This window comes from Oncorhynchus keta, chromosome 34, assembly GCF_023373465.1.
Source record: "Oncorhynchus keta strain PuntledgeMale-10-30-2019 chromosome 34, Oket_V2, whole genome shotgun sequence".
Taxonomy (NCBI): domain Eukaryota; kingdom Metazoa; phylum Chordata; class Actinopteri; order Salmoniformes; family Salmonidae; genus Oncorhynchus; species Oncorhynchus keta.
Window position 1 is genome coordinate 76,109,753 of NC_068454.1, and position 25,219 is coordinate 76,134,971.

Here is a 25,219-nt window from a genome sequence, read left to right on the forward strand (position 1 = left end):
CTCTCTGTGTCGTGGTTATAGTGGATAGCTCTGAGTGACATTCATTCGTTTCGTTATGGATGGATGTTTCGGCGGTTGTCGTTCTTCGCGTTCAATGATACCGAATTCCTAGCTGCAGACTAGTAATTAATATCAAAGACTTATTCTTATTCTGTCGGTATCGATAGTCTAAGAGTTTAACCATGTGGTATGGTTAACCTGTTACTCCTACCCCCTACTTTTTCGAACATTCTGTTAAAAATCGCGCAACATTTCAGCGCCCTGCTGCTCATGCCAGGAATATAGTATATGCATATGATTAGTATGTGTGGATAGAAAACACTCAGAAGTTTAAAACTGGTTAAATCACAGCTGTGACTATAACAGAACGTGAGTTTCATCGAAAAGCGCAGGAAAATCTGATCACTGAAAATGGAAATATATATCCATCCGCCACTTCAACCCATTGATAAAGGCGAACCACAATAAATGGGGCTGAGGTTGCAATACCTACAGCTTCCACACGATGTAAACAGTCTTGTCATTTGCCTAGGTTTTGTTTCTTGGTCAAACGAAGAAGAGACAAGCCATTTGTTCAGGTCTCCGACCGGATATTTTGGTTGAGATTTACCCGGACATTATTTCCAGACGGACAGCTAAAGAATATACATCGCCTCGTGATCAATTTGATCGCTTATTAACGTGTACTAATACCTAAAGTTGCATTACAAAAGTATTTCGAAGTGTTTTGTGAAAGTTTATTGTCAACTTTTTTAATTTAAAAAAATGACGTTACGTTATAAGACGCTATTTTTTTCGTTTATCACACAGTCTTCATAGATTGATATCTAGGCTATATATGGACGATTTAATCGAAAAAAAGACCCAATAGTGATTATGGGACATCTAGGAGTGCCAACAAAGAAGATGGTCAAAGGTAATGAATGTTTTAGATTTTATTTGTGCGGTTTGTGTAGCGACGACTATGCTAATTATTTTGTTTACGTCCCCTGCGGTTCTTTTGGGGTGTTACATGCTATCAGATAATAGCTTCTCATGCTTTCGCCGAAAAGCATTTTAAAAATCTGACTTGTTGCCTGGATTCACAATGAGTGTAGCTTTAATTCAATACCCTGCATGTGTATTTTAATGAACGTTTGAGTTTTAACTAGTACTATTAGCATTTAGCGTAGCGCATTTGCATTTCCAGATGTCTAGATGGGACGCCTGCGTGTCAGGTAGGAGCAAGAGGTTAAAAGATTCAGCAATGGTCTACAACCTTTGTCTCCCCTAATGGAGAAAAACATGGTCTGCAACCTTTAGCCATCTCGTAACTGAGGTAAGCTCCGTCTGCTGATCGAAAACCCGAGTGGGGGTTTTATTCGGAAGGGCCAAAAAAGAGCTGTCCGAGGAGGCCTGACCCTAACTGGGCTCAGGGGCGGTCTTCTGATTTAGTTTAAAGCAAAAGGGAATTGTATTTTTCTTCATTAAACAGTCCAAAATCATATTACACAATTATACAAACAGTATCATACTCACTCATTCATCTTATACAACAATAAGATGTAAACCTCATATCTGAGGCTATTATATAAACAGTGTTATGGTAATGTGGCCACACCGTCTCCCATGAGCTTCCCCAAGTTGTGACAAACGGACCAGTTCGTAGCTGGATTCTTCATCGATCTTTTATACTTTCTCAAGAACATGAAATTTGTTTGTACCTCAAGTTCTGTTATCCTTCTGAGGTGGAAGGATTTCCTTTGTCCTCTATGAAAATTTACTCTCTCTATACTTGTTACTGTAATTTAGTTATTCCAATATGTTTTCATTAATTGAATTCCCTTAATCTATTTTATGAGAATTTGTAAGATTCGTGTTTGCATAAAATAGACGGAGACCAGTCTTTTCAATAATAGGTAACAGAATTTATTCTCGGAGCACGCTGCCACTTTACCACGAGCAACAGTTTATATACAATAACATGACGTCATTTCATTGCTTAAAAAATGAATCTCCTCCTCCAGCCCGGGACAAAGGGAACTTTAAAAGTTCATTCAAAGTTCATTCTGACCCCCTAGCACATACACAGGACACACAACAAAACTGAATTAACTTTTGACTCCTCACCATTATCGATCACCACTTAGCTGACAGTTCTAATTAACAGAAAACCTAGGAATGCATTCACTGCCTTATCTAAAACACCCCAGAGCTCAGTTTCGTCGGTTCAACCATAGGTTAACTACCTTATCTGTTTACTTAATCCACAAACCATTCCTTTCTTCCTAGTTGGAATGGTGTTCATTAACTTTAATTACTCCTTGTCCGTGTCACACAATCCCTTCTTATGAAATCATATTGTTAATCAGATATAATAAAACAGAGTATAAGTTTACTTAGTTACAGTTCCATTTAAAATGATTTGTTCAGTCATTTAATCATAATTCTCCTAACAATACTGTTTGTCCATGAGGAGATCCTTAGGAATTTACAAAGTCTCTCTGACCACAGCAACCTAGTTGAAAGAGGAAAGGGGGAGACAGGGAGAGGGGGATGGGACTTGCTATACCCAAAGAGGCCAACGTCATGACACTTGCATCACACATACTCTATATAATAACAATATAATGATCTGTTTTACTGTCTTAAACCTCAGATCTATCTTACTTCCTGGTCATCCTCTTCCTGTTCCATGTCTAAACCCAGAGAGTTGTGGTGAATCATCTGCCAGAATGCCAGGTTTCCAGGTCCTTTTGACGTGTCAGTGTTCTCCATCTCCTCCCGCTCCTTGCTCTGGTCCTCATCCTTAGAGAAGGCTTGCACGTAGCGACGCATCTTTTGCACCAGTGGGTCGTTGTGATCCTCAACCCTGCAATGGAGACATTAAGATAGCCATTATAATACAAAGCCTGTATATGATGGGGATGGGGAAACACTGTTAACACCACCACACCTAAGACAGAGAGTACAGTAATAGGCCAGTTAGATGACGTGTTGTTGTCTTACCGGAGGTACCAACGCTCCCCCAGGCCGTAGAGCAGTCCACACACCCCCAGCCGGGGCCACAGGCAGCGGGGAAACCTCCTCTCCAACATCAGGGTAGTGGCCACCACCTACACACAGTGAGCAGGGACAAAGGATGTAAGGATCATTAGAATGGCACTGATTGGGATTCTGTATACGCTTTCATCGTGGTTTTTAGCTATTTTTATGGAGTATGTCCATTTTTTATTTGATATATCGGAGAGACTGTGTGTGTGTGTGCCTGAGTCTGTGTGTGTGTCAAAATGTGTGTGTGTGTGGCACACCTGTATCCTCCAGAGCTCGTCCCTCTCCTGGGCAACTCTCTGTTGTGTATCAATCATCATGGCTATGAGCAGGTTGAGCAGCAGCATGCAGGCCACAGAGAAGGTACAGTGCAGCACATGGACAATAGGGGGCGTTGTGATGGTGTGGTCCACTGGCAGGTCTATCAGACCCACACTCAGCTCAAACTGGGAGAACAGAGTGATGGGGAAAGAGCGGTACGCAGGTAGAGAGTCTGGGTCCTGAGTCATGTACACCATCCACAGGGCTGGGAGGGAGGGAGGGAGGCCAGTTAGAGGGGAGGGAGGGAGGGAGGGAGGGAGGGAGGGAGGGAGGGAGGGAGGGAGGGAGGGAGGGAGGGAGGGAGGGAGGGAGGGAGGGAGGGAGGGACAACAACAACCAGGGTATAAAAATAGGATTTTTATTTATACACTTGTTGGCAATTTGCTTATTTGAAACGTCAAGATCTGCTAATGCAGTTTCTCTTAAACAGAATGTACTTACAGGTAGAAAACCCCATGAGCACGATGAAGCTCAGCCACATGAACTTGGTCAGGTCTCCAAATATAATCTAGGAGGAAATTAGACAAAACACCACAACAGTTTAATATGGGAATCAAAACAGCAAAACCATACGTTCTACAGTAACGTCATGCTAATGCTTGTGTGTGTGTGTGCATTCACGTGTGTGTGTCTGCTTCCCTTACATACCTTCTGTATCATGATGACGTAAGGCCCCAGCATCTGAAAGCCTCGGGCGAAGAACATGACGTTGCTCCAGCCCAGCACCAGACACACAGCCATGACAACTGCCTCCCCCTGCACCCCACTGACCCTGAACACACACAGCAGCACCACCAGGAACGCATAGGCAATACTGGGGAGGAAACACAGATTATTACACAGGTTATGAATGCTTCATAGACATGACATAACACAACAACATCACTAGGCAGGTAATAAAGGCTACATAGGCACCAAGGTTGACTTACAGAATGACATGGAAGGGTCCCCCCAGGGCCGTCTGTCCAAAGTACTGCTTGGCCCCCACTCTCAGCATATCTGGGATCTTAGGGATTGGGAAGAACACAGATTATATTGACAGCCAATAATGTGATCTAATCTACAGTGTAAATATAAGTGACATGTAAAACTATTGGGTGATGTATGTTTTACCTCCAGTAGCAGAATAACCAGGGCCCCCAGGACACTGATCATCTCTCCTGCCAGACGTAAATTGTCCCCATAGGTCACATAACTCTCCTACAGGGACAGAGAACAGGGCACGTGGATCACAAAGGGTTCATATGAACACCTCTGATTGAGGTTTGCACACAGGCTGTCATATGAAGATGCCCTCATGTCTCCCGCACCTTCAGAGTTTTCTCCACGCGGATGGTTTTGTCCATGTCAGATACAGTGTAATTCTCAGGAGCGTCCTTTAGAGGGCGATACACACAACACAGTGTGAAGGTCCCAATGTACAGGAGGTACAGCAGCAGCAACAATCTGTACACAACACAATAATAAAATTACAATAGTAGACATAAACAAATGACAGCATCTCAAACACAACATCAGAACATGATCCACTGTGTGTGTGTGGTTACCTAAAGTAGTGTTTTCCATAGAGGTTCCACTTGAGACTGACCAATTGCCTAACAGGAGTCACTTCCAGTATCCTTCTTGCCTGAGGGAAGAGATCACCCTCATCATCAGTTTCCCTGTAGTGTATATTAGACCGTATCATGTTTGTGTTCTGTAATGTACCTCTCTCCTCTGGCTGCCCACGATGAGCTCCAGCACAGAGAGGTTGTCGTCGGCGACCAAGGAGTCGATCTCTGTGAGGTCATAGAGGTTAGAAGTCAGTGGTCCCAGGTTCCACTGGACGACTCGCCTCCGGTTGACCAGGTGCTGGAAGGCCTGGAGATAGATTATTCATTTGTATTTTTTACTGTTCCCATGTATCCCACTGTCCCCTTCGTTCTATTCCTCTATCCATCCTCACCACAAGGTTGCCCTCCTTGGCAGCTAGTTTGAAGGGCGTTAAGCCACGATAGTTGGGCACCATGTCCAGTGGCACAGTCTGGTCCAGCTCAACGTCGTGGGCCAACAACAGATCCAACGCCAGACATGCTAAAGTTTTATTGGGCTGCAGGACCAGAATATGGAGCACTGTGTTACCTTGGGGGGAGAGATGGAGATATTAAACTGCTGAAAACGGCAGAAGAGAGAAGAGGGGGAGGGGGAGGAGATGAAAGAGGAATGTTTCATACCAATGGAGTCCTGGGCCCTGGTGCTGGCTCCTGCGTTGATCACCATGGAGATAATGTCCTGATTCCCCACACAGGCCGCAAATTCCAGGATGTGCTCACCTAAAGTAAAGCAAACGGAATAAAATACCCACATTTCCCAGAATGCATTTTTCTACTCCTTACAGACCACAAACAGTCATCTTACCATAGTAGAGCAGACCTCCTCTTCTCTTCCTGAAGTACAGGCCTGTGACTCTGGGTGTGGCCACATCCGCCCCTTTACCAATCAGACTGCGGACCAGGTTAATGTTCTGATTCACCACAGCAATGTGGAGAGGTGTCATGCCTGATTGAGAGTGAGTAAGAGAGAGAATATATTATGGTGTGATTAAATATCTGTGTGAGTTTTATGATATTATAGTGTATTTGTTCATTGTGTGTGAGACTATATGTACTAGAGGTCGACCGATTAATCGGAATGGCTTAATTAGGGCCGATTTCAAGTTTTCATAACAATCGGAAATCGGTAATTTTGGACGCTGATTTTGCCGATTTTAAATTTATTTTTCAAATCTTTATTTAACTAGGCAAGTCAGTTAAGAACACATTCTTATTTTCAATGACGGCCTAGGAACGGTGGGGTAACTGCCTTGTTCAGGGGCAGAACGACAGATTTTTACCTTGTCAGCTCAGGGATTCAATCTTGCAACCTTAGGGTTAACTAGTCCAACGCTCTAACCACCTGCCTCACGAGGAGCCTGCCTGTTACGCGAATGCAGTAAGAAGCCAAGGTAAGTTGCTAGCTAGCATTAAACTTAATCAATCATAATCACTAGTTACACATGGTTGAGGATATTACTAGTTTATCTAGCGTGTCCTGCGTTGCATATAATCGATGCAGTGCGCATTCGCGAAAAAGGACAGTCGTTGCTCCAACGTGTACCTAACCATAAACACCAATGCCGTTCTTAAATACACAGAAGTATATATTTTTAAACCTGCATATTTAGCTTAAAGAAATCCAGGTTAGCAGGCAATATTAACCAGGTGAAATTGTGTCACTTCTCTTGCGTTCATTGCACGCAGAGTCAGGGTATATGCAACAGTTTGGGCTGTCTGGCTCATTGCCAACTAATTTGCCAGAATTTTACGTAATTATGACATAACATTGAAGGTTGTGCAATGTAACAGCAATATTTAGACTGATGGATGCCACCCGTTAGATAAAATACGGAACGGTTCCGTATTTCACTGAAATAATAAACGTCTTGTTTTCGAGATGATAGTTTCCGGATTCGACCATATTAATGACCCAATGGATTTCTGTGTGTTATTATGTTATAATTAAGTCTATGATTTGATAGAGCAGTCTAACTGAGCGATGGTAGGCACCAGCAGGCTCATAAGCATTCATTCAAACAGCACTTTCGTGCGTTTCGCCAGTAGCTGTTTATGACTTCAAGCCTATCAACTCCCGAGATTAGGCTGGTGCAACGATGCGATGTGAAATGGCTAGCTAGATAGCGGGGTGCGCGCCAATAGCGTTTCAAACGTCACTCGCTCTGAGACTTAGAGTAGTTGTTCCCCTTGCTCTGCATTGGTAACGCTGCTTCGAGGGTGGCTGTTGTCGTTGTGTTCCTGTTTCGAGCCCAGGGAGGAGCGAGGAGAGGGACGGAAGCTATACTGTTACACTGGCAATAGTAAAGTGCCTATAAGAACATCCAGTAGTATATGAAATACAAATGGTATAGAGGGAAATAGTCCTGTAATTCCTATAATAATTACAACCTAAAACTTCCTACCTGGGAATATTGAAGACTCATGCTAAAAGGAACCACCAGCTTTCATATGTTCTCATGTTCTGAGCAAGGAACTGAAACGTTAGACGCTTTCTTACATGGCACATATTGCACTTTTACTTTGTTCTCCAACACTTTGTTTTTACATTATTTAAACCAAATTAAACATGATTCATTATTTATTTGAGGCTAAATAGATTTTATTGATGTATTATATTAAGTTAAAATAAGTGTTCATTCAGTATTGTTGTAATTGTCATTATTACAAATAAATTGTAAAAATCGGCCAATTAATCGGTATTGTCTTTTTTTTGTCCTCCAATAATCAGTATCGGCATCAGCGTTGAAAAATCCTAATCGGTCGACCTCTAATATGTACCAAGGAAGAGGTCAGAGGTCATGGGCTCATTGATGAGTTCAGGTGCTCCGTCCATCAGAGCTAGGGCAGCATCCATGTTATCATTCAGAACTGCCACATGCAGCGCTGTCTCCCCCAGAGCACCTCTCTCAAAGATGTTAGTGGATGCACAGTCCAGAAGTTTCTTAATGCAACCTGCACTGTTCTCTTTGGCCGCAAAGAAGAGAGGGATGTCATTTGTCCTATGGGAGAGAGAGTGTGTTTGCAAGTTAGAATTCAAACACTGCGTTCATAAAATATATCACTATCCACTTTTAACAATGCTACTGTCACGTTCTGACCTCAGTTCTTTTGTTATGTCTTTGTTTTAGTATGATCAGGGCGTGAGTTGGGTGGATTGTCTATGTTAGTTTTTATATGATTTGTTATTTCTGTGTTTGGCCTGGTATGGTTCTCAATCAGAGGCAGCTGTCAATCGTGTTCCCTGATTGAGAACCATATTTAGGTAGCCTGTTTTCTATTGTGTTTCGTGGGTGATTGTTTTTTGTTTTGTGTCTACACCCGATAGGACTGTTTCGTTTCGTTCATTCTCCTTTGTTATTTTGTTTAGTGTTCTCGTGATAATAAATTATGGACACTTACCACGCTGCGCATTGGTCCGATCTCTCCTACTCCTCCTCAGAGGAAGAAGACGAGCGTTACAGAATCACCCACCACCAAAGGACCAAGCAGCAGCAGCAGCAATCTCCAGACTCCTGGACATGGGAGGAGATCTTGGATGGCAAGGGACCCTGGGCACAGCTGGGAGAATATCGCCGCTGGAGGCAGCGAAAGCCGAGAGGCGGTGGTATGAGGAGGCAGCATGGCAGCGCGGTTGGAAGCCCGAGAGGCAGCCCCAAACATTTTTGAGGGGGCCACACGGGAAGTGTGGCTAAGTCAGGTAGGAGACCTGAGCCAACTCCCCCGTGCTTACCGTGGAGAGAGGGGGACCGGGCAGGCGCCGTGTTATGCCGTGAGGTGCACGGTGTCCCCGTGCGTAGGCATAGCCCGGTACCTCGTATTGGCCGGGCGAGAGTGGGCATCGAGCCAGGTGCCATGAAGCGGGCTCAGCGCATCTGGTCTCCAGTGCGTCTCCTCGGGCCAGGGTACATGGCACCAGCCCTACGCATGGTGTCCCCGGTTCGCCAGCACAGCCCGGTGCGGGCTATTCCACCTCGCCGCACTGGCATGGCTACGGGGAGCATCAAGCCAGGTAGGGTTAGGCAGGCTCAGTGCTCGAGACCTCCAGTGCGCCTTCACGGTCCGGTCTATCCGGTGCCATCTCCACGCACCAGCCCTCCAGTGGCAGCCCCCCGCACCAGGCTGTCTCTCCGTCTCCTTCCTACATGTGCTCCTGCCTGTCCAGCGCTGCCAGAGTCTTCCTCCTGCCCAGCGCTGCCAGAGTCTCCCATCTGTCCTGAGCTGCCAGAGTCTCCCGTCTGTCCTGAGCTGCCAGAGTCTCCCGTCTGTCCTGAGCTGCCAGAGTCTCCCGTCTGTCCTGAGCAGCCAGAGTCTTCCGTCTGTCCTGAGCTTCCAGAGTCGCCCGTCTGTCCTGAGCAGCCAGAGTCTCCCGTCTGTCCTGAGCTGCCAGAGTCGCCCGTCTGTCCTGAGCTGCCAGAGTCGCCCATCTGTCCTGAGCTGCCGGAGCCGCCAGTCTGTCCTGAGCTGCCAGAGCCGTCCGTCAGCCAGGAGCTGCCGGAATCGCCCTTCACTCCGGAGCTGCCGGAGTCTCCCGCCTGTCCTGTGCTGCCGGAATCTCCCGTTTGTTCGGTGCTGCTGGAATCTCGCATCCATTTGGGACCCATTGCTAGGGTCCCCAGTCCGGCTCGAAAGAGGCCACGGAGGCGGTTGAGGAGGCGGACAAAGACTATGGTGGAGTGGGGTCCACGTCTCGCGCCATAGCCGCCACCGCGGACAGACACCCACCCAGACCCACCCCGAAAGGTTCAGGTTTTGCGGCCGGAGTCCGCACCTTTGGGGAGGGGGTGTACTGTCACGTTCTGCCCTTAGTTCTTTTGTGATGTCTTTGTTTTATTATGGTCAGGGCGTGAGTTGGGTGGGTTGTCTATGTTCGTTTTTTTATGATTTGTTATTTCTGTGTTTGGCCTGGTATGGTTCTCAATCAGAGGCAGCTGTCAATCATTGTCCCTGATTGAGAACCATATTTAGGTAGCCTGTTTTCTATTGTGTTCCACTTGAACGCCCCTCCAGCTGGTAATTACTACATGCTGAGCTCTGATGTCACATTCCAGTGGGCACAGACATCAGTTCAACGTCTAATTTTGATTTACATTTGGTTTAGTTGTCAACTATTGTGAATTCAACAGTAAATCAACAAGAAATGTTGTCATGTCATTGGATTTAGTTAGGTTAAAAGACGAAATGCCCTTATGTTGATGACTTTTTCCAAATCCAATAAGTTTTTCATGTGGATTCAATGTCATCACATAGATTTATTGGGTTGAAATGAAGTGGAACTTTTAGGAAACTCACCAATAGGAAACTCACCAATAGGAAACTCACCAATAGGAAACTCACCTTTTGTTCTGCAACAAAAAAGTTTCATCCAGCGTCTCTTTCCACCCCTTCCTGTTCTGGAGGCGGAACCTAAGCTGGCTCCACCAATGGTTGAGCTCACCTGGAGCAGATCTTGCCAAAGGTGGGGCCATCCTCTCATATGGTGAGTCTATTTGAAACGGCTGGGAGGAGAGAGACGTGCATGTGTGTGAGAGAAATTGATTGTCAGAAACAGAGACATGTTCTACCGTCAGACTTAACGCATAAATAAATATATCCTTCTCCTTATGTACTCGGGACTCAAATCAAATCTAGAATGTGAGAGCCAGCAAACTAACTGACAAATCGTTCAGGTCAGCACCATCCCACAGACCAGAGCTGAACCAGATACAGACCTACTCATTCCAGTCAGGTCCACAATAATGCCGTTTTTCTCTATTCTATCCTATTCTAAACAGTTCTGTAAAACGTAAAAGGTAAATACTTATCGTTCCACAAAAAATAGCCTTTTGCATCCCTTCGATATTTCAAGTAGAAATTGTGCACCAATATTGAATTTTAAGAGCCTGTTATATTAAATGAAGTGCCTTTGACATTTAAAAACATATTTTTTACATTTTATTCGTTTTAACAGACACTCTTATCCAGAGCAAATTAAAGTAGTCAGTGCGTACATTTTGTACTGAATTCCCCCCATGGGAATCGAACCCACAGCAACCCTGACGTTGCAAGCGCCATCTACTACCAACGGAGCAACACACAAAATGAACTGACACACTTTGAGAAAACAACCGCTCTCATATCCAAGATTGTGTTCCAAATGTCACCCCATAGCCTATGTAATACACGACTCCTGACCAGAGCCCTATGGCCCCTGGTCTAAAGTGGTGCTCTTTAACAGGGAATAGGGTGCCATCTGGGACACAGCCTTAGAAAGGCCATTCTCTCCTTCTCTTATCGCTTTAATACATACCACATGGAGAATTCAATAAATCAGATTTTTTATATGAACAAAGTCTTGCTAAAGTGCCCAAATTCAATATTTTGACATGTCCCTCTGTGCCCCCTATGTGACTTGTAGTTAGATTGCTACCCACTTAACCCAAACATTTCTCTACGTTTTCGCCATGACTGCAGTCATGACAAAGTAATTTCTGAAAATGATTATTTATTTAATGTCTGTCCCTCATTTTAAGGTCCACCCTGTTGTGTGAACTGAATTCAAAATTGTGAACTGTTCCTTTTAAATATTATTTTTCTGAAGAAACATTTGACATCTAATAGTCAAATCATAGTGTAATAGCAGGTGAGCTGGTTCTACTGTTTAACATCTAATAGTCAAATCATAGTGTAATAGCAGGTGAGCTGGTTCTACTCTTTTTGGCTATTTTATGTTGTTTTGTGGTGGAAAACTAAGCGGGTCAAGCTCAACACACCAACACTATTACCCCTAGGTAGACAGGCTAAAAATGTTTTAACAATTACACTTTTATTGTGAAGCTTGTATTCAATTGCAACTCCCTGTTGCAAATAACAAGCTTCAATTATGCCTGTCACAAGGGGATTCATGGCTGATTTAAGATGAAATCATCAACCCTGTTACTTTATTTGACACTTAGTGTAGTATTTTTTATTTAATATTACCACCTGAGATGGGAAAAAAATACTATGACAGAACGTTAACATTTTGTGAAATATATATTGTTTTTATCAAGTTACACTTCTCAAAAGGCACCGAATTGGTGGAACGACCTACTTACCTTTATGAAAGAAAACAGTTAGTCCTTTACTCCTAATTGACAGTCAGGTACACAGACAACATGTTGATTTGAGAAAGAGAAGGGGGATTCACAGGTGGGGATCTATATATATATGCAGACAAGACAGATAAGAGAGGGAGGAGATAAAGGAGAGGAGGTCAAGAGGAGGATGGATGGATGAGAGAGGAGGGAGGAGAGAGGGAGGAGATAAAGGAGAGGAGGTCAAGAGGAGGATGGATGGATGAGAGAGGAGGGAGGAGAGAGGGAGGGGACAAATGGTGGAAAGGAGTAGTAGTTCAATTGAGCATTATCTTTTGGAAAGATCCATCATTTACTGCAGTATACCAAGGCCGTTTGACATTTTTCTAAAACGTCTCGAACACTAAAGAGTGCTCTGGCCTTGCGCTTGACCGCCACACTCAGTTTACCTGGCAGATGTCCTGAGACTGGTCCACGGTCCATAGGTCTCCCCCTTGGCTCATTTTCAGCCCCTGCATCACCCCCATGTAAAAAATGTCAACATCATGACAGTCAACACTTTTTGGTCTTTATTCTCAGTGAACCGTTCAGATAACTGGTTCAAAAGTCGCCTACCTTTCAATTGTCTCAATGCTGGTGTGTAATCAAACAGCTCATATTGAGGTGAGCTTGTCTACCTGGACAAGTATCTGCTGATTCAGCTGTACGATCCTATAGACACCTTACCTGTCAGGTCTATAGAAACTAGTTTTGACTGGCTGTGATCTAGTTCAATCTACACTGAAACAAATAAATGTTCTTAAATGGTTCTTCTTTAGCTCTTAAGGTTCCTTAGAGAACTCTTGCCCGATAAAGAACCTTTGAGTTAAGTGTGGGGATCTTGACATCGCTTCTACAGTTCATCAGAATTCTAAAAGGTTCTTGAAATGTATGGAAACCTGCAGATGTGTCCCTTTCATAGCACACAGCAAATTGGCCAATGTTAACTAGTGTTGATTGTTCAGTGTAACATTTCTAGTGTTGATTCAAAAGTTATTAACATAACATTGTAAAGAGTAGAGTTAAATTAACACTCAGTTGTGTAAAAGAGCCCCAGTGTTTGTGTTAATAACCAGAGTTGAACCATAACCACGCCCATCATTATCATATTTTCCAGCATGCTCTATTGAAGGTGGATTTAATTTGAATAGTTTTTTCAAAATGTCTGTTTTTCACGTACATTGATTGATTGATTGATTGATTGATTAATTCATCAAATATAAATAACATACATTTTTCTAAACAATTCCAATCTGTTACTTAGATTTATTGCACCCATTACTGAAATTGTTGTCCCAGTTTAGATGTTTAAGGTAGTCTCATATCTTAGTCTTCCCAACCCTAGCACTGTCAGTCATTCTGAATGCAGGTTGTGGGTGACTAAAATATTCCAATTGTTGTATATCCCCACTCTGGCTGGATTTCAACAGGAATTACACATCACTTTGCAAGCCAGCATAATGTGAGTTTCAGGCCTTATGAAATATGTCATGTATTTTCTTAAGCAATGACAACATATTTAGAATCTCACTTGGTGTAGGCCACAGAACTGAACATGAATGAATGCAACAACCACATCTCGGTCACCAGCAAACACAGTCATGGGTGGTACTGGTAAGTAGTGATGTTACGTTTAAAACCGGAGCTCTGAGGAATGCATCAAAATCGCTAAGCAGCAACCTTCAAAGCGGTTTGCCGATGCTTGTATCACTTTATCAGAAGTACTTTATCAAAGACACCCGAAGCTTTGTTTGGTCACGTGTTTTACCAACCCGTGTGTTGCAAAATGCGTGGTCACACTGATATCTCGGTGGTTTGGGCGCTTTCTTCGATTCCAAGCTGCTTTCAAACACTGACCTCTCCTGGACACCGTACTTGCAAATATAGTTAGGATTTTGTACCAAAATGTTCACCTAATCGGTTGCTTAGCAAGTAGAGTAGGGACCTATGGAACATTCATGGATGTGAGGATGAGGTTGAATCCTGTTGTAGGCACATTACTTACAAAATAGTTTTATTTATGTGAAACCACACTTTCTGCACTGTTGTTCAAATCTTGTTCAAGCTTTGTGTTATTAATATATATATAAGCTTCTGTCTTACTGTTGGAGCTGATCGGCGACAAAAGTCCTCCACATCCCTCTTGTGCTCTAAATAACTCTGGAGCACAGCGCTGTAGCACGCCATTATATTCAGTTTGTTTTTATGGTCAGTCCTTACAGTAAAGGGCAGACCACCCAGGTAGTACTTGAAGTGTTTAGTCAAATGTTTTGCTGAAGTACGCCACCACTCTTCACCCTCTGGCCCCACCTGGGCCAGCACCCACCCATGCCCACATTGCTCGCGTCTGTGTTCAGTTACGAGGCCAGGAGGGAAGCCTTTCAGCTGACGCCGGTGGGGGTGGGCCAGCACAGCTCTACCTTTGTCCTCCATGGTGCTTGGAGGACACCTCTCCTCAGGAAGAGCTTCAGCTCTTCCAGCACAGCTGCTGACTGGAAGGAGCTGTGGGCCAGGATGTCATCGAGGCATACCAGACACTGCTGTCGGGGGGCCATCCAGCACCCTGTCCATCAAAAGTAGCTAGAGCGTTGCATGCTCGGGGGCGAGCCTTGTCAGTGCACGTTTGAGGGTGCTGAATCCCCTCACATCCACCAAGTGAAAGACCTCTCCCTTGAAAACAGGGAACCATGATGTTAGATGCAGACCAATGTGGGTCTCACCCGATCTCATGCTGCACCAATCTGAATTCAAACAGCAACTGCCACAACCGTTCCTGCTGCTCGGGATCAAGACCAACACAGTTCCTCCCCATATTATAGCTGACAATCCCTCCCTGGAACAGTGTGCCCCTATTTAGGTCTAACTGGCAGCCTGTGCTCCTAAGAAAGTCCAATGAGTCCTTACCTGTGACTGTGCGGAGCTGGAACATTCATCTGGGGTAACAGGGACATGACAAAAGGAGACCAAGCCGTTTCCCTGAGCTCTGGGGAAGAGGTTCCAAGAGCTCTGTAGCCCCAGCTGAAGCCCCAAAGCTGCCATCAAGGCACAAAGGGTGGCTTTGGAGGCGAAGACGGTTTATTAAACCAATCCGCCTTACCGAATACACAGTTTGCAGTCTCGCAATAGATGCTGAACCACACTCTCCAAAGCCATAGGCTGTCTGCAATGACTCACCCACAAGTGTCGCTCTGCACGGGAGGGGGTGAGGCCATTTGCTTGTAAAGCACTAAAAAGCCCAGACGCATAAAGCCAAAAGGCAGAGGAGAGTAACAGTTCAAACAACCAATCCGCCTTACCGGAATACGGCTTAACAGATACGGACGCAGCCGGGCTACCTGAGCCCCAGATTCTTTCCGCCCACCAGAATCAAATACTTCTAACGTCCTCCCTCAAGCGGCCCTCTGCACTCCGACGCCCTGGCGATCTCCTCAGACAGAACCCCGACGTCCATTCACACTCCTTGGCCATAATCGTCCCCTCACCTCCACCTTCAGGATTCCCTCGAAGCATTTTCAATCCCCGTTCTCACCACGGTAGCTAGCCACATTCGAGCAGGTATCAACGTTTTCTGGCATAAATGAACAATTGTCCAGACAAATACCACCAGGATGCCCGGCATAACATATATATATAAGCTTCTGTCTTAATCATTCTAAATAAAGCCTTAGATTCAGTCTGTTTTTAATTTTTAGATTCAGTTTTTGAAAACAGGGAACCATGATGTTAGATGCAGACCAACTCAACTGATTATAGGCTACTAACGCCAATGACTTACCGCTAGGGTGGCTACTTTGAAGAGAATGCCAAGAGTGTGCAAAGCTGCCATCAAGGCAAAGGGTGGCTACTTTGAAGAATCTCAAATATAACATATATTTTGATATGTTTAACAGTATATTGGTTACTACATGATTCCATATGTGTTATTTCACAGTTTTGATGTCTTCACTATTATTTTACAATATAGAAAATAGTAAAAATAAAGAAAAACACTGAAATGAGTAGGTATGTTCAAACTTTTGACTGGTACATTTTGTGATGTTTTTGTTCGTTTTGGACTTTGGTGAGTTTATTTTTAGCTGTTCGGGCACGCCAAACATTTCTGAAGGCAAGTTGAAGTCCGGAGCCGAAGTTTACGCCCTTTCATTGGTGATTGGTCCACAGTAGGGATTCTTCAATAAAGTCTTGGTTGCCATTCAACATGAACGTTCAGCTCCCACTTCCCTATTGTGTGATAGTTATTTGTAATGGCTGTCAATGGTTTTACATTTGTTGTCTTAGGTCTGTTAGGTCTTTAGGTCCCTCTTTATGTAGTGTTGTGTTGTCTCTCTTGTCGTGATGTGTGTTTTGTCCTATATTTTTATTTAATTTATTTACATTTTTAATCTTAGCACCCGTCCCCGCAGGAGGCCTTTTGGCTTTTGGTAGGCCGTCATTGAAAATAAGAATTTGTTTTTAACTGACTTGCCTAGTTAAAGAAAGGTTAAATAAAAAATAAACAAATGAAATAAAACATGCCTACATGCCTCCCCCAAAATATATTTTTTATTCTAAAATACTTTGAATAATAAAGAAACATTTTAATAGTAAAATGTTTAGCCCCCAAATGTTGGGGAGGGTAGGGGGGTAAAAAATAAATAAATAAACATAAATATACTGTAGACTGAAACAACCTCATCTGAGGGCTGAGAGCATGTCACGACTTCTACCAAAGTCAATGCCTCTCCTTGTTCGGGCGATGCTCGGCGGTCCACGTCACCGGTCTTCTAGCCATCATTGATCCATTTTTCATGTTCCATTGGTTTTGTCTTGTCTTCCTGCACACCTGGTTTCAATCCCATTCATTACCTGTTGTGTATTTAACCCTCTGTTTCCCCTCATGTCCTTGTCAGAGATTGTTTGTTGTTCACAACAAACGAACAGTCCTGTGTGGTGCTGAAAAATCACTGAACAGAAAATAATCACCCACAACTCAAGGGTGAAAACAGGCTGCCTAAATATGGTTCTCAATCAGGGACAACGATTGACAGCTGCCTCTGATTGAGAACCATACCAGGCCAAACACAGAAATACCAAATCATAGAAAAAATAACCTAGACAACCCACCCCAACTCACGCCCTGACCATACTAAAACAAAGACAAAACAAAGGAACTAAGGTCAGAACGTGACAGGTTTGCTTTGTTGGCAATTTTTTTGTTGGCAGATTTTGTCATCAAAGTTCTCTGGATTTATGGTGCTTTCAAAACAACTGGGAACTTGAAAAAAAACAAGGTTGAATCATGGTGAATCATTGATCTTCAGGCCGTAGCTCTAGAAAGAGGCCGAATTTACAATCTGAGTTGGATGACCGTTCAAAACATATTTTCCCAATCAGAGCTCATTTATTCCTGCCTCCGAGTTAACAGTTGTTAATCAATTGAAATCAGGCTTCATTGACAGCATGGCCAATGTTGAATGTTTATCATTTTAAACTGGGAAAAGAGCCTCTTAAACTATGATTACACATCTCTATCAATAGCCCTTTAAACCAGTATTATACACTGCATGACCTAATTCTATGTTATAATTCATTAGACATCCAGGTATAACCAATGATGGTAAATAAAATCACATTACAGTTAGTTGCCTTGTGAAGAACAATCAAGTCGGCCTGCCAGTTTCAGTTAGAATCTGCACTAATGTAAAAGATTCATAATATCTTGCACTTATTTGCTTTGTTTTGGTGAGATATTTTTTTAATGACTTTGAATGTAATAATGATCTACATTATTATTTGCATTAACCAATCATTTGGTTTTCTGTTTGGATTTACAATCCTGAACAAAAAGGTTCCAGTAAAAAGTAAAGTTTATTATACTGTCTTGTAAAATCTTTAATAAAAAAATATTGATGTGCTTTACTTGGAATGGTAAAGTGACATACATGGTCCAAAAAAATATACACTTGCTACTACAATACAATCATTTGTTTTCGACAAATAATACTGCATACATACATAATTGCATCACACATATATTATATAATAACAATATAATGATCTGTTTTTCTGTCCCCTCAGACGTATCTTACTTCCTGGTCATCCTCAGGCTCTTCCTGTTCCACATCTAAACCCAGAGCGCTGTGGCGAATCATCTGCCAGCATGCCAGGGACTTCCTGTTTCCATCTATTCCACCCCTGTGTTTGGGTCTGATCAGAGGGCTTCCAGTTCCTTTTGACGTGTCAGTGTTCTCCATCTCCTCCCGCTCCTTGCTCTGGTCCTCATCCTTAGAGAAGGCTTGCACGTAGCGACGCATCTTTTGCACCAGTGGGTCATTGCGATCCTCAACCCTGCAATGGAGACATTAAGATAGCCATTATAATACAAAGCCTGTATATGATGGGGATGGGGAAACACTGTTAACACCACCACACCTAAGACAGAGAGTACAGTAATAGGCCAGTTAGATGACGTGTTGTTGTCTTACCGGAGGTACCAACGCTCCCCCAGGCCGTAGAGCAGTCCACACACCCCCAGCCGGGGCCACAGGCAGCGGGGCAACCTCCTCTCCAACATCAGGGTAGTGGCCACCACCTACACACAGTGAGCAGGGACAAAGGATGTAAGGATCATTAGAATGGCACTGATTGGGATGCTGTATACACTTTCATCATGGTTTTAAGCTATTTTTATGGAGTATTCACAGTGCCTTCAGAAAGTAGTCACACCCCTTAACTTATTCCACATTGTGTCGTGTTACACCCTAAATTCAAAATTGATTAAATGTATTTTATTTCTTAGCCAACTACACACAATACCCCATAATGACAAAGTGAAAACATGTTTTTAGAAATGGATATTTATTGAAAATGATAAACAGAAATATCTAGTTTACATAAGTATTCACACCCCATGAGTCAATACTTTCTATAAGCACCTTTGGCAGAGATTCCAGCTGTGAGTCTTTCTTCATAAGTCTCTAAGAGCTTCCCACTCCTGGATTGTGCAACATTTGCCCATTATTCTTTTCAAAATTCTTCAAGTTATGTCAAATTGGATGTTGATCATTGACAGATAAACATTTTCAGGTATTGCCATACATTTTCAAGTAGATTTAAGTCAAAACTTTAAATCGGCCACTCAGGAGAATTCACTGTCTTCTTGGTAAACAACTCCAGTATATTTGGCTTTGTGTTTTAGGTTATTGTCCTGCTGAAAGGTGAATTAATCTCCCAGTTTCTGGTGGAAAGCAGACTGAACCAAGTTTTCTTCTAGGATTTTGCCTAGTCAACTCATTATATAACTTCTTAAGAACATTTTTACTCCTGAACTTATTGAGGCTTGCCATAACAGGGGTTGAATACTTATTGACTCAAGACATTTCAGATTTTCATTTTTAATTAATTTGTAAACATTTTGAGAAACATAATTCCACTTTCACATTATGGGATATTGTGTGTAGGCCAGTGACAACAAATCTCAAATTAATCAACTTTAAATTCAGGCTGTAACACAACAAAATGTTGAAAAAGTCAAGGGGTATGAATACTTTCTGAAGGCACTGTAATAGAAAATGTGTGCTTGTGTGTGTCACACTGATGCACACCTGTGTCCTCCAGAGCTCGTCCCTCTCCTGGGCAACTCTCCAGTGTGTATCACTCATCATGGCTATGAGCAGGTTGAGCAGCAGTATGTAGGAGACCACGGAGAAGGTGCAGTGCAGCACATGGACAATAGGGGGCGTTGTGATGGTGTGGTCCACTGGCAGGTCTATCAGACCCACACTCAGCTCAAACTGGGAGAACAGAGTGATGGGGAAGGAGCGGTACGCAGGTAGAGAGTCTGGGTCCTGAGTCATGTACACCATCCACAGGGCTGGGAGGGAGGGGGAGGGAGGGAGGGAGGGAGGGAGGGGGAGGGAGGGAGGGGGAGGGACAACAACCAGGGTATAAAAATAGGATTTTTATTTATACACTTGTTTGCAATTTGCTTATTTGAAACGTCAAGATCTGCTAATGCAGTTTCTCTTAAACAGAATGTACTTACAGGTAGAAAACCCCATGAGCACGATGAAGCTCAGCCACATGAACTTGGTCAGGTCTCCAAATATAATCTAGGAGGAAATTAGACAAAACACCACAACAGTTTAATATGGGAATCAAAACAGCAAAACCATATATTCTACAGTAACGTCATGCTAATGATTGTGTGTGTGTGTGCATTCACGTGTGTGTGTCTGCTTCCCTTACATACCTTCTGTATCATGATGACGTAAGGCCCCAGCATCTGAAAGCCTCGGGCGAAGAACATGACGTTGCTCCAGCCCAGCACCAGACACACAGCCATGACAACTGCCTCCCCCTGCACCCCACTGACCCTGAACACACACAGCAGCACCACCAGGAACGCATAGGCAATACTGGGGAGGAAACACAGATTATTACACAGGTTATAAATGCTACATAGACATGACATAACACAACAACATCACTAGGCAGGTAATAAAGGCTACATAGGCACCAAGGTTGACTTACAGAATGACATGGAAGGGTCCCCCCAGGGCCGTCTGTCCAAAGTACTGCTTGGCCCCCACTCTCAGCATATCTGGGATCTTAGGGATTGGGAAGAACACAGATTATATTGACAGCCAATAATGTGATCTAATCTACAGTGTAAATATAAGTGACATGTAAAACTATTGGGTGATGTATGTTTTACCTCCAGTAGCAGAATAACCAGGGCCCCCAGGACACTGATCATCTCTCCTGCCAGACGCAAGTTGTCCCCATAGGTCACATAACTCTCCTACAGGGACAGAGAACAGGGCACGTGGATCACAAAGGGTTCATATGAACACCTCTGATTGAGATTTGCACACAGGCTGTCATATGAAGATGCCTTCATGTCTCCCGCACCTTCAGAGTTTTCTGCACGCGGATGGTTTTGTCCATGTCAGATACAGTGTAATTCTCAGGAGCGTCCTTTAGAGGGCGATACACACAACACAGTGTGAAGGTCCCAATGTACAGGAGGTACAGCAGCAGCAACAATCTGTACACAACACAATAATACAATTACAATAGTAGACATAAACAAATGACAGCATATCAAACACAACATCAGAACATGATCCACTGTATGTGTGGTTACCTAAAGTAGTGTTTTCCATAGAGGTTCCACTTGAGACTGACCAATTGCCTAACAGGAGTCACTTCCAGTATCCTTCTTGCCTGAGAGAAGAGATCATCCTCATCATCAGTTTCCCTGTAGTGTATATTAGACCGTATCATGTTTGTGTTCTGTAATGTACCTCTCTCCTCTGGCTGCCCACGATGAGCTCCAGCACAGAGTGGTCGTCGTCGGCGACCAAGGAGTCGATCTCTGAGAGGTCATAGAGGTTAGAGCTCAGTGGTCCCAGGTTCCACTGGACGACTCGCCTCCGGTTGACCAGGTGCTGGAAGGCCTGGGAGAGAGATAGAAAAACCTTAGAAACCTAGAAATGCAGCACAATTAATTTGTAGGTTAAATACATTCTAATAACAACATATGCTGTATAAAGAATATTACGGAGGCGAAGGTTATGACTACAGGTTAAAGATAATAGGGGAAACATTATCCCTCTTCTCCTCTCATACATTGTCTCCTGATTATTTCTCTATCCCTCTATCCATCCTCACCACAAGGTTGCCCTCCTTGGCAGCCAGTTTGAAGGGCGTTAAGCCACGATAGTTGGGCACCATGTCCAGTGGCACAGTCTGGTCCAGCTCAACGTCGTGGGCCAACAACAGATCCAACGCCAGGCATGCTAAAGTTTTATTGGGCTGCAGGACCAGAATATGGAGCACTGTGTTACCTAGGGGGGAGAGATGGAGATATTAAACTGTTGAAAATGGGAGAAGAGAGAAGAGGAGGAGGGGGAGGAGATGAAAGAGGAATGTTTCATACCAATGGAGTCCTGGGCCCTGGTGCTGGCTCCTGCGTTGATCACCATTGAAATGATGTCCTGATTCCCTACACAGGCCGCAAATGCCAGGATGTGCTCACCTAAAGTAAAGCAAACGGAATAAAATACCCACATTTCCCAGAATGCATTTTTCTACTCCTTACAGACCACAAACAGTCATCTTACCATAGTAGAGCAGTCCTCCTCTTCTCTTCCTGAAGTACAGGCCTGTGACTCTGGGTGTGGCCACATCCGCCCCTTTACCAATCAGACTGCGGACCAGGTTAAAGTTCTGATTCACCACAGCAATGTGGAGAGGTGTCATGCCTGATTGAGAGCGAGTAAGAGAGAGAATATATTATGGTGTGATTAAATATCTGTGTGAGTTTTATGATATTATAGTGTATTTGTCCATTGTGTGTGAGACTATATGTACCAAGGAAGAGGTCAGAGGTCATGGGCTCATTGATGAGTTCAGGTGCTCCGTCCATCAGAGCTACGGCAGCATCCATGTTATCATTCAGAACTGCCACATGCAGCGCTGTCTCCCCCAGAGCACCTCTCTCAAAGATGTTAGTGGATGCACAGTCCAGAAGTTTCTTAATGCAACCTGCACTGTTCTCTTTGGCCGCAAAGAAGAGAGGGATGTCATTTGTCCTTTGGGAGAGAGAGTGTGTTTGCCAGTTAGAATTCAAACACTGCATTCATAACATGTTGTAATCTGCATATCAGCATACGACTGGGAAAAATCAACTTGAACGCCCCTCCAGCTGGTAATTACTAGTGGGAAACGGTCCTTAATCTCTGAGCTCAGACTTCCCCCACATACTGAGCTCTGATGTCACATATTTATGAAACGACCTCGATTACACCATTTGCAGCAGTTAAATCCAACAACAAAACAATTTTCATAAGAACCAAATTGTTCAAAGGGTTTTCGAACACTACATTTTGTTTTCAAGCATGATAGCTGTACTTTTAGTTTATGGTTGATGCAACTTGTTTGTCATCAGCCAATCTGCATTCTCAATTAGTTAAAAGCATGTGAACACACACAAGTGATGCTTCCAGATTACAAGTAGTATTTTCTGAGTTTCTCACTTGTTATGAACGCAGCATAATAACAACCAATTATTGTCAGCTTATAGCTCTTTAAAAAAAAATGTTTTACCAATAGGAGTCTCACCTTTTGTTCTGCAGCAAAAATGTTTCATCAAGCATCTCGTTCCACCCCTTCCTGTTCTGGAGGCGGAACCTGAGCTGGCTCCACCAATGGTTGAGTTCACCTGGAGCAGATCTTGCCAGGGGCGGGGCCATCCTCTCATAGGGTGAGTCTATTTGAAACGGCTGAGATGAGAAAGAAATTTGCATGTGTGTGAGAAATTAAGTGTCAGAAACCGTGAGCTATCCTGCAACATGGTCTCAGAGCATTTAGTTTTATTCTGTAAGTAAATCCGAGACACTCCATTTAATGCGATATGTTACATTTCGAATGGCATGTATTTTAATTTCTTGATCTCTATCACCCATTTCGTATGCTATATTACGAATTACAATTTGAATTATATGTTACTAATTTCCAAAACGCACAATATATTACGAATTTGGAAACGTACTCTATGTTATGGTTTAGCAAAACTGTTACTTTATTGGGCATTTAATAGGCACTTACTATAGTATTTTTTTATTTTTTTATTTAACCTCTTGATATGGGAAAAGTTTTTTTTTATGACAGAATGTTAATATTAGGTGGCGTACAATATGTTCCGAATTGCAAAACGTATTATATGTTACAGTTTTGCAAAACGTATGAAATGGTACAAATTCTAGCTAGACGGCAAACGTTAGCTAGCTGGGTAATGTTAGCTAAGGCTAGGGGTTAGGGTTAGGGGTTAGGGTTAAGGTTAGGGGAAGGGTTAGCTAAAAGGGTTAAGGTTAGGGTTAGGGATTGGGTTAGCTAATATTCTAAGTAGTTGCAAAGTAGATCAAAAGTAGTAAGTAGTTGAAAAGTAGCTAATTACCTAAAATGCTAACGTTGTCCATGATCAGATTCAAACTCTCAACCTTTGGATTGCTAGATGTTGGCGTTATAAGCCAACCCTTCCACCCAAACCAATTAAACATTTGTCTTATGTAACCATACCAAATGTAACATATCATACTCATTTGAGGAGCCTGGATTTAAATGTATTATGTTACTAGTCTATGAGACCAGACTGTACCATCAGACGCAGCTCATAAAAATGGTACTAAAATCAAAACTAGAACGGGTGAGCTGTTCAGGTCAGCACAATCCCACAGACCAAACATTTTCTGGTGTTTTGTGGTGGAAAACTGAGCGGGTCGAGCATAACACGTCAACACGATTACCCATAGATAACAATGTTACCACTCCCTGTTGCACACAACAAGCTTACATTCTACCTGTCATAAGAGAATTCATGGCCGATTTAAGATGAAATTGTCAACCCTGTTAAGGTCAACACTGTTACGGTCAACACTGTTATGGTCAACCCTGTTACTTTATTTGGCACTTAATAGGCACTTAATATAGTCTTTTTTTCTTATTTAACCTCTAGAGATGGGAACATTTAAAAAAAAAATTATGACGGAATGCTAATATTAGGTGAAATCCCCCCAAACAATTAGAACAAGTTACACTTTTCAACAGGCACTGAATTGGTGGAGTGACCCACTTACCTTTATGAAAGAAAACAGTTAGTCCTTTACTTCTAATTGACAATCAGGTACTACGACAACATGTGACACCAAGCTGATTTGAGAAACAGAAGGAGGATTCACAGGTGGGGATCTATATATGCAGACAAGACAGATAAGAGAGGGAGGAGATAAAGGAGAGGAGGTCAAGAGGAGGATGGATGGATGAGAGAGGAGGGAGGAGAGAGGGAGGGGACAAATGGTGGAAAGGAGTAGTAGTTCAATTGAGCATTATCTTTTGGAAAGATCCATCATTTTATTGGAATAATTTACTGCAGTATACCAAGGCCGTTTGACATTTTTCTAAAACGTCTCGAACACTAAAGAGTGCTCTGGCCTTGCGCTTGACCGCCACACTCAGTTTACCTGGCAGATGTCCTGAGACTGGTCCACGGTCCATAGGTCTCCCCCTTGGCTCATTTTCAGCCCCTGCATCACCCCCATGTAAAAAATGTCAACATCATGACAGTCAACACTTTTTGGTCTTTATTCTCAGTGAACCGTTCAGATAACTGGTTCAAAAGTCGCCTACCTTTCAATTGTCTCA

General features: G+C 43.3%; 1 protein-coding gene across 5 annotated transcripts; it reads right to left on the reverse strand.

The window, feature by feature from the left end:
• Positions 1-24,755, reverse strand: LOC118382520 (transient receptor potential cation channel subfamily V member 6-like). Of its 5 annotated transcripts, none has more exons than XM_052494935.1 (16): positions 24,655-24,752; positions 10,278-10,438; positions 7,722-7,942; positions 5,749-5,889; positions 5,565-5,663; positions 5,297-5,472; positions 5,059-5,211; positions 4,899-4,978; positions 4,662-4,797; positions 4,465-4,551; positions 4,281-4,357; positions 4,000-4,165; positions 3,793-3,859; positions 3,291-3,556; positions 2,989-3,095; positions 1-2,851 (listed from the first exon to the last, which is right to left on the reverse strand). In XM_052494935.1, exons 2-16 carry the CDS (start codon positions 10,406-10,408, stop codon positions 2,641-2,643), a joined length of 2,118 nt encoding a protein of 705 aa, XP_052350895.1. In that variant the 5' UTR covers positions 10,409-10,438; positions 24,655-24,752; the 3' UTR covers positions 1-2,640. The 5 variants fall into 5 exon arrangements, with proteins under 5 accessions (XP_052350895.1, XP_052350896.1, XP_052350894.1 ...); XM_052494936.1 differs by lacking the exon at positions 24,655-24,752 and adding an exon at positions 12,017-12,089; XM_052494934.1 differs by lacking the exon at positions 10,278-10,438 and adding an exon at positions 23,141-23,301 and having other exon boundaries at positions 5-2,851; positions 24,655-24,755.
• Positions 24,756-25,219: the final 464 nt, after the last annotated feature.